This window comes from Ailuropoda melanoleuca, chromosome 18, assembly GCF_002007445.2.
Source record: "Ailuropoda melanoleuca isolate Jingjing chromosome 18, ASM200744v2, whole genome shotgun sequence".
NCBI classification, from domain to species: Eukaryota; Metazoa; Chordata; class Mammalia; order Carnivora; family Ursidae; genus Ailuropoda; species Ailuropoda melanoleuca.
In genome coordinates, this window is record NC_048235.1 from 13930965 (window position 1) to 13941165 (window position 10201).

The 10201-nt window shown below is 42.4% G+C and overlaps 1 protein-coding gene across 1 annotated transcript in view; it reads left to right on the forward strand.

The window, feature by feature from the left end:
• SNX25 (sorting nexin 25) overlaps positions 1-10201 on the forward strand; it is a 144655-nt gene that overhangs the window by 120394 nt on the left and 14060 nt on the right. The window contains exons 12-14 of the mRNA XM_034647767.1: positions 1680-1877; positions 4665-4778; positions 9709-9873. Coding sequence (XP_034503658.1) covers positions 1680-1877; positions 4665-4778; positions 9709-9873 — 477 coding nt within the window. The remainder of the gene's footprint in view (positions 1-1679; positions 1878-4664; positions 4779-9708; positions 9874-10201) is intronic.

Genomic DNA, 10201 nt, shown 5'->3' on the forward strand with positions numbered 1-10201 from the left:
AAAAAAATAAAAAAAAAAGATCTTTAATAATGAATATTTTCCCCTTGAATTAGAAAACATTTTACTGTTCTTTGAGGGATATGGGTAACAGTTTTCAGAATATGCTGTACCCCTTTTGTCTGTGCAAATAATTTCTTTTCAGGAGAGATGCATATGGGTGTTTACATTATTAATGTTGACAACTTCTTCATTCCCACCTGCCCTACTATCAGTTCTGTGGAAATCTGGAGATGAAGGTCAGGTCCACACCGATAACAAGATCATGAGTAACATAGTGTTAATGTTCACACTCTTACTGTGGTGTGGGGAGGGCTTGCAATTCACTATCTTAAGTTCACCTCTAGATTACATTGCAGAAAAAGAACGTTCCCCAGGAGCTACCATCAAAGCACACACATTACATGAGCGCTTAACCAAGTGCTTCACCATGTCTTTGGTGCTTGTTAGCACTCCCATTAAGGTAAGCTGCAGGAGTTTGCTGTGGCACCTCGGTCATGGAAAAGATAGTGGACATGGACCCCGAGGAGCCATCTGACTGCCAGAGTTCACAAGGCAGTCCCACAGAGAACGTGTGGAAGATGTGTCTGCATCATGCCGCGTGCTCCTGAGTTCTGATCCGGGCTGACTCCCTTACTAGATGTGTGGCCCTACGATAACCTGGGGCCCCTGCGCATGCCCTCACCTCCTGCATCCTCACAGTGGGATAATGGTCCTACGTCACAGGGTCTCATTCCTTTGCCTTTCTTATTGACTCCTTGTCTGTAATTCAATTTGTGATACTAATTGAAGCTTAAATTCAGTGTTTTCTTTTTTGTTTCTTTTCTTAATCTATTTATGTTAAGTATGATAATGGCCTTTTCTGAATTTTGATATTGTATGTATATGTGTCTGTGTTAAGGAATTATCTAAGTTGGGAGATAGAGGAAATTATGTGTTTCAATGTAAAATTTCATGAAAATTGAAATCATCGTTTGTTGAATCCAGAAATTAAACTGAGGAAGGCTTTATCCTTTCCTGAGACAGGTTTTGGCATATCTTACACCTGTTTGCTTACTGTTCATTTGGTTTTTCAAAGAAACACACTTAAGATGTTAAGTCTGCTGTATTAGTTTTCTTTTGATGTGTTAACAAATTACCACAAATTTCATGGCTTGGAACAACACCCATTTATTAGCTCACAATTCTGTAAGTTGAAAGTCCAGCACTGCATGACTCTCTCATTCTGTACTCTTTGCATCATAAGGCTGAAATTAACATATTGTCGAGACTGAGTTCTTGTCTGGAGACTGGGGAAAAAATCCACTTCCAAACTCATTCATGTTGTTGGCAGAACTCAGTTCCATGTGGTTGTGGACCTGTCTATTGTCTTGCTGTCAGTGGAAGTGCTGCCACATCCCCCCACGCTCCCCTCTCCATCTTCACACTAGCACCACGTGTGCAATCCTTCTTGCACTTCCAGTCTTTCTGACATCCCCTCCTGCCATTAGCCCGAGGAATCTCTCTGCTCTTAAAGGGTGTGTGTGATTAGGTTAGGCCCACATAGGGCCTGTGTTAAGGTCAGTGGTCAAATGTAACATAACCTAATTGCAGGAATAGATTCCGTGATATTCAGAGTCCCAGGAATGACGCAGGGCATATACGCTAGGGAGTGGGAAATCTTGGGGGATATTTAAAAATCGTGCCGACTGCACCTGCTCACCACGCTTTTTGTTGTTGTCGTGTTTGTTTTGCCCAAGGTTACAGAAGAGAATGGTGAGCAAATGCCCTGTTACTTTGTCATGGTAAGCTTACAAGAAGTTGGAGGAGTTGAAACTAAGAACTGGACTGTCCCCAGAAGGCTCAGTGAGTTCCAGAATTTACACCGGAAACTTAGTGAGGTATGAATACTCATGAACACAAGGTGTAGGATTACTAAGCAAGAAGGTATTTAAGAAATCATTTCAGTTTTTTACATATAAGGAAACTGATTAACAGTTCTTCTTTGCTGTGGATACTGAAAAAGTGGCATTTTCAGCCTGACATTTGGAAATTAACTCATGGACCAAACCAGTTAGTGTAAATCCTTCAGGACGAAGAGTTGTCTGATCTCGACTGAGCCTCATAGAACCCCAGAGCTGAAAGAGGGCTAGGGATCATCTAGGGCCACTGGTTTTTGAAGCTGCCAGTTGTGACCTTTTAGTGGGAAGTGCAACCAATTAATGATTGCAGCAACAGGAAGAGCATAGAATATATTGGATTTCAGCGCAAAGAGTGTCATAAAGTGTCGTGGGTGAAAGCACAGACTCGGAAGCCAGACTGCTTGAGTTTGGATCCTAGCTGTACTATTTAGTAGCCATATGACCTGGGACTTGTCACTGTGTCTCTTTGTCTCTCTTCTTCTTCGTCAATAAAATATGAATATTGATAGCGCCTATGTCTCCTATCTCACAGAGTTGTGAGAATTAAGGGAATAAACGTATACAAAGCAGGTGTGACACATAATAAACATTATCGTGTTGGTGGTGGTAGTCGTAGCAATGAACGTTGTTTCGTAGAATTTAGTTTTATAGGTGGGTTATGATTTATATGTGGATATGCACGTATGTGTGCGGGTTGCAGTGTAGCATGTATTTCCTGCTGTGGGTTTTAGTTAAAAATGTCAGAAAGCTTCTAATCTAGGTCAGTTTTTTTTTATTTTAAGAGGAAAGGAGCTAATCCCAGAGAGTTTGATCGATTTATCACAGGGCGTGTTCCTAGTGGCCCTACCTGGACTGTAATCCATGTCATCTTACTTTCCATTCCTTATTCTTCCATCTTTCTCAGGAACTGCGTCTTCTCTAACTTGCCTTCTCCCAGAGTTGACTGCCCTCTTCCCCAGCAACTGAAATGCTCTTTGGTCACTTCTCCTTTTGTTTCTGTTTATTGTCCCCTGGCTCAGAATGAATGGACGCTGGTAAAATCCTGCAGTCACCTATCAGACTGCTCTTCTGCAAATGAAATACGTCTGTTTCCTTTAACATTTTCTCCTAAGGGGATTTTTTAAGAAACTCTTTTAATCACTAACTTATGAATGCTGTAACTTCTTCAAGTGCTTTTAAAAGGATGGTGGCCAAAACAAAATGTCCTCCTCCAGTACTTCTCAGAGGGACTGTGGTCACCCTGGCAGTGTGGAAAGTGAAATCTCTATCTTAATAGAAGATTACGTTCTTCTCAAAATGTGCGGCTAACAACACAAGAGTGTGTCGCTTGCCCTGTGACAAACAATTTTGAAGCCAAAGTTCAGTATCCGTCCTGTTGCTGATAAAAATAGAAAGAAGGAGAAAAAGGAATTTAGAGGAGATTTTGAAATAAAATGTATGTGGAAGATGTTCTTTGAAAAAAAAACAAAAAACAAGTAGACTGAAGCCTTGGAGGAAATAAACCTTCCAAAATTCCATGTCTGTCCTTTAGTCTCATTGTCTCATTTTCCTTATCTGTAGATGATCCCTGGCGTTCTTTTCTTACCCTTAGAATTTACTCTCCTCTGACTTTTCATTTTTGTGTGAACCCTTCCTGTTGACAGCTGGGACAGGAAGCACCTCTTCAGGTCCCTGGTGAATTTTAATCTTCGTTCTGACTCTCACTGCCTGTTTCATTTCTTGAAAATTGTACTCTGAATTTGAGCACTGATTTATATGTCACCTTGGGTCCATGCCATCGTGCTCCTGGTTCTCAAGTGCGCTGTGCGGGAAGGGCTTGTTTTTCCTTTCCCAGCACCCAAAGCACTTGCATGCACTTGTTACAAGTGACTTTAGCCCATGCCTTTTCTTGCTGTGGCCAGGCCAGCGGGCACTCCTGTGACCCTCCTGTGCACAGAGGATGACGACAGCAGTTAAAGTGGTTGCAGGCAAAGGCTGTGCTCACTGACTTTTCAATGCCAGTTGGTTTCATTAAGCGTATTCATATGGCCCCAGTGCCTTCGAGAAGGGCCAGTGTTTGGAAGTGGGGACAGAGTCTGGAGCATTTGGAACCCAGTGCCCTCCTAGGGTCTGATGGGCTGACTGGCAGAGTCCTGTGGGAATTGGCATAAAGAACACAGATTTTGTGATCAGACAGATCTGGGTTTTGATCCTGATCTTTAATTGTCTCATATGTGAAATAAGAATGATAACAATCGCTGACTCTTCAAGCTGTTAATCCACGTGCTTCTAGCACAGTGTCTGGCAGAATGTAGGACTTATTAATGCACTTCCATTGTGCAGTTTGCTGCTGAAGGGCAGTAATAACACGACAAGCCAAGTTACTCCTTTTTTCCATTGTTTTGTCACGGGGATAACTTTTTCACAGAGATGTTGTAAACAAAGCACGTTCTAATAGGAAGTTTTTCTTCCCATGAGCCGGGTGTCTGCACCTAGAGCCTTGTGCTCTGTGTGTGTCGTGCAAATCTACCTGATCAACCCGGCCTCAGCGTTGCCCAGCTCCCAGGCGTTCAGGGGCCTAGGGATGAGCTTCAGCTCTTTTCATCAAATGTCCTGTTCCTCTTGATTCCATGAGCCTGATTAGAACAGGCAGGTTTTCAAGATCTTAAACCTCAAAGGAATAAGTACAGGAGGAAGATGCTTGGTGTGTTCTAATTAAAATTCTAAACTTTTTTTTAACATGAAAATATGATTCAAGATGCTAACATTTAATGTTTTCCTCCACAGTGTTTCCCTTCTTTAAAAAAAGTCCAGTTGCCTTCTCTTAGCAAGCTGCCTTTCAAATCTATAGATCACAAGTTTATGGAAAAGTCAAAGAATCAATTAAATAAGTTTTTACAGGTAAGTAAATGAAAAGTTTTGGATACGAGAGAAAAAATGAGTTATTTGGGGTTAAAGTGTCATCTTTCTAAGAGCTTGCTTGTTTGCTTTCTTTTCTTATGGGTCATGCCAGGTCCTCAAAATATCTTTGGTTTGTTTGTTTATAATTAAAGTATACTATACACACAAAAATATAAAATGTAAAAAATATGAAATACATACAATACAGCTACCGTGTGTGCAGCTTTGTCCTTTTCACACACGGAGCCCACCCTGTAACCAGCACCCGGTGCAGCACGCTCGGCTTTCTTCCCGTCACGGCTCCCGGCCCAGGGTGGTCACGATCCTGACTACTAACCACACAGACACAGTTGTTTTTGAACTTCCTATAAATGGAATCATGCAGTATGGACTCCTTTGTGTCTGACTTCTTTCACTCAAGAACTGTGTTCAGGGGCTCCGCCCATAGTGCTGTTCGAGTTGTAGATCATGTGTTTTCACTACCGTGTAGGTCTTTCATTGTGCGGATACACTACAGTCTATTCATTCCATTGTTGACGAGCATTTGGCCCATTTCCAGTGGAGGCGATCATGAAACAGGCTTCTATAAACTTCTAGTACTTGACTTGTGGTCCATCTTTGTTGTGTAATACCTACAGGTCTGGGTTTCTTAGTTTGTTCAAGTGGTTGTGGCAGTTTTTTCACTGTCACCACAGCGTGTCAGGGTTCTGATGGCTCCCCCTCCTCACCCCCACTTCTTCTCTGCCTGTTTCTCTTTAGTCCTCCTAGCGGGTGTGTGCTGGTATCTCACTGTGGGTTTAGTTTGCATTTCCTTGATGGCTAATGAAGCGGAGCCCCAGTCTGGGTGTTACTGGCCACTGGGATAGTTTCTCTGGTGAAGTGTCTGGTCAAGTTGAGTCTGCTCTTCTGTCACGTTGCCCATCTTTTCCACACCGCTTTGTAGGAGTTCTGCATGGGATTTGGATGTGAGTATCTTGTCGCACCATTTATGTTGCAAATATCTTCTCCCTTTCTGTGGATGGGCTTTTCACTGTCTTAATGATTTCTTTTCATGAACAGAAGTTCTCAATTTTAGTTTAGTCCAGTATATCAGTTTTGTCTTTTATGGTTAAGCCTTTGTGCCTGTTAAGAAATCTTTGCCTACTCTAAGGTCCTAAAGATACTCTCCTAATTTCCTCTAAATGCTTTATTGTTTGTCTTCAGTCCATTTTTAGAGAATAAGGCCAAACCTATACTATCCTTGATAGCAACCACTATTTATTTTTCCTTAGCTGCACCCTCTGTATTCAGAGTATAGTTAAGTTACTCAAACCATGCACCCCAAAGATCTTATAGTTTTTGGAGGCATGGAACTTTGTCTCATGAAACAGTTTTTGCCTATGTAGTAGTAGCTGGAAGGCCTGGGATCTTAAATAAGAGATGTTGCCAAATTCTTAGTGAAGGCTTTTTTTTTTTTTTTAAGATTTTATTTATTTATCTGACAGAGAAAGACAGCCAGCGAGAGAGGGAACACAGGCAGGGGGAGTGGGAGAGGAAGAAGCAGGCTCCCAGCGGAGGAGCCTGATGTGGGGCTTGATCCCAGAATGCTGGGATCCCGCACTGAGCCGAAGGCAGACACTTAACGACTGCGCCACCCAGGCACCCCCTTAGTGAAGGCTTTATTAAAACATAGTTGTTCAGTTGGAAGTATGGGTCATGGTTAAAATAGATTTGTTTAATTCAGAATTGCTTTGAAAGTGTTAGTCTCTTTTTCCATGTATTCCTATCTTCCTTCCTCCATCTCTCTTTATATATATAAAATAAATATATATATTTATATATATTTGCATATATATTTAATATATATTTGCATATATGTATATATGTATGTATCCTAAAGTTTTTCTAAGATGCAGATTATTTTATTTCCTGAGGGAAACTTTTATTTTATAATATAATAATATATAAATATGTGTGTGTGTGTGTATAATATAATGTAAATTTCCATTAGGAAATAAAATAATTTACACCTTAGAAAAACTCTCTAATTATGGCAGAACTGAATTAGAGAATCGTCAATGTTTAAATGCTCTTACAGGAGAATTTTAAACTGAAATACTACCATTTTCTTGCTGATTCAAAATATCTAGGAAATAATTAAACCCACTCCAACATAGTACCTGATTAAATCATTCGGATGAACGAGAGATCGCATTTGTGAAACGATGTGTATTATTCAAAATCCAGGATGTTTAAGCTTCGGGTGTGTAGCTTTGGACCCTCCAGTGGACTGTCTTGTTTCCTTCCAGCCTCTGCTGTTGGGGAGGGTCTCTGTGTGTTTGGCCTTTTCTGCTGCCTTTCGGGGGCACAGGTAGGGCGCATACGTGCCTTTATTGGATTGTTGGTCATGGAAGTGGGTTAGTAAGTTCTGCTGTTGTGCCAAGAGAAACTGCACTCTGTGACCCTGCCGGTAGGTCGTGTGGACGTAGTTGAGAGCAAGAGTAATCTGCAGCTAAGCCAGATGAAACTGTGGTGTCTAGTGACCTTACATCTTTTAATCATGAGGATTTTAGGTCAGAAAGTAATGATGTGGATTGTTTTTCATTTCGCCAAAGACTTGACAAAGCCCTGACCATTCAATGTATTTAGGTAGGTTATACAGCAGACTGTTATTTCAAAGTATTATCCCACCCACTGCAAACAGGAAAGTAAGGTGCAGAATGCTTCATCTTTTATTGGGTCCAGAGGACCTTCCAGAAAAAGGGATTCCGCTGAGTATATGTTTACTTGAATGTTTATCTATGACAAATGGTTCCCTAGTGAAGCACACTAATTGCACAGATATTTAATAATCTAGCGCCTCATTCCTAGCCATACTGTTGCTGATGTCTTTCTTCATTCCTGCTTACCGCTCCCCGTTTCTGCTCACATACGTACACCACCGACACCAGCCATTCCCTCCAGTTGTGCTCTGCCCTGCTTCAGGGTCTGCATGTGCTGTGCACTGTACTTGGAATGCTGTACCCCTTTCTCCATCACCCACTGAATCTGAGATCTTTACTAGAATAGAATAACGTGCTGTGTGTGTTTGGAGGGAAGGCGTTGGGACTGGGATGCCATCCCCAGAGAGCTTAAAAATGATAAAACCCCAATTACAGATTGCCCCACAGACATCTGTGAGCATTTCTAACTTTTCCTATGTACTTAATCTGATTATTTTCCTTCATAATAGAATATAATGTAGGCCAAAGTCTTATCAGCCTTAATGATCTCTTTATGTTGATTGTAGTACGTTTGAGACTTATATTAGTTATAAATATAACTGTTTATATACTGTTTTATAAAATAATATTGGAGTATAGATTACTGTTTTATAAAATAATATTGGAGTATAGATTAGCTAAAGGAAATCAGGTTAGGGGAGAATATCTCCTGCCTTCTAATCCATCTGTACATACAACTGAACATTTGATACTCTGCAAAAGGAATAAAGGCCTATTTATTGGGCTCCGGGGCTGGGAAGGCAGTAGTGACCCCAGCTCCCCATCCCCCTTAACCTCCTTCCCTCCCTCTGAGGCAGAACTTGCTTATTTCCAGTCGTCTTCTGCAGGACAGAGGAAGCTAACAACCACCAGAATGTTGGTCATCCCCCTTGGATCCCCTGTCCCCAGTGCGGTAGTATTGGATGTTCTCACAGGTGCGTGTTCTAGGGAAGGTCACAGAGCTCATTGGGTTTCCGCCTTCGCCTGAACAAATGTAAGGTGACAGTCATGGAGCACGTCCTCTGAGACGAGATCTTAACCTCTTCTGCCTCCCCAGGCTCTGACGTCAGAAGCACGATGTGCTCCCAGTGTCCCTCTCCCCCAAGGGGATTGCATCATCAATGGGGCACTGTTTCCCACTGGTCTCATTATTCCTGAGCCCTGTATCTTTTTGTTGTTGTTGTTTCAAGTTTTTATTTACATTCCAGTAGCTAACGCACAGTGTTGTATTAGTTTCTGGTGTACAATGTGGTGATTCGACACTTCCGTGCGGCACCCAGTGCTCATCACAGCAAGTGCCCTCCTCAGTCCCCATCGCCTCTTTCACCATCCCCCCGAACCCCGCCCTTCTGGTAACCTTCAGTTCTCTAGAGTTAAGAGTCAGTTTTTTGGTTTGCCTCTCTCTCTTTTTTCTCTCTTTGCTTGTTTGTTTTTCTTAAGTTCCACATATGAGTGAAATCACATTAAACCCTGTATCTTTTAATAGTAGATGTTTAGACATTCTTGTGGTCATGTTGTTAGTCTTACTGTCCTATCAGTAGCGCTTGCTTGGACACGAACTTCATTTATGTTCTTCTTTCCTGTCTCCGGAGGCCAGCTAAGTTCATAAAGAACCTGAGGACATTTCCAGTTCAAGGCCCAGTAGAAAGAGCTCTGTAATTATGTAAACAAGCACTGGTCGGAAGGCGGCAGCATGGGGAGAAAGCTCCTGCCTGGTAGACAGTGCCATGTGACAACTCCAAGTGCCCTTTTGCAGCTGATACACAAAGTCTGAACACAGCCATCTAAGGGTGGTTGAGCGGGATCCTTGTGCCGTGTGCAGACATGTAAGTTGTTGCAGCACCACTGGGTGAAGGTGAAGTTGACATCCAGAGGGAGTGGCCCTGGTCTGCAGGCTGTGTGCCAAGCCCGAGGTTTGGTTGCCCTGAGCAGTTGTCTGCACAGCGTCTCCCACAAGCCGGAGGCTTACAGTGCTCCAGTTCACCCGCAGGGCGTTGCTTGCGATTACGATCATGGGAATCCGCCTAGTATGTTCTGTTTCAGGGGGAGAGGGAAATGGTTTTGGGTTCGGATTATGAAAATAAATCCCCGACACAGCCATTTGCGCCTTGCTTGCCTTTGTTTGTGGTGGTTTCCGGCAGCACGGACGTATTCTTCCATAAGAGTAATGCATCCTCTTTCCTCCACAGAATCTGCTTTCAGATGAAAGACTGTGTCAGAGTGAAGCACTTTATGCCTTTTTAAGCCCTTCTCCTGACTACCTCAAGGTTATTGATGTGCAGGGGAAAAAATCCACTTTTTCATTATCCTCATTTTTGGAAAGGCTTCCTCGTGACTTCTTCTCCCATCAAGAGGTGAGCTCTTAAAAGGTTGTGCCATTTTTGCAGCAGATTTAGGGGAATGTCTTTTTGAAAGTCTTCTGAATACCAGATGTTTGTTGAACGCATGCTACTAGTGGGGGGAAAAGCAAATACATCCATTTTCAGTTATTATCGCTGTCATATTTTTGGGATACTTGCTTGTGCTCCCCTACAAGTCACTTGCAAGAATTAAGATACAGAAAATAGTAATAACAAGGTCGGTAAGTGAAATGTGGGTGGGAAGTTGTATGGGAGCCCTGGTAAAAGTGGTGGACCAGCCAGTCCCTAGAGATGGGGGTCATTGTTAGGGGGAGCTGGAGCT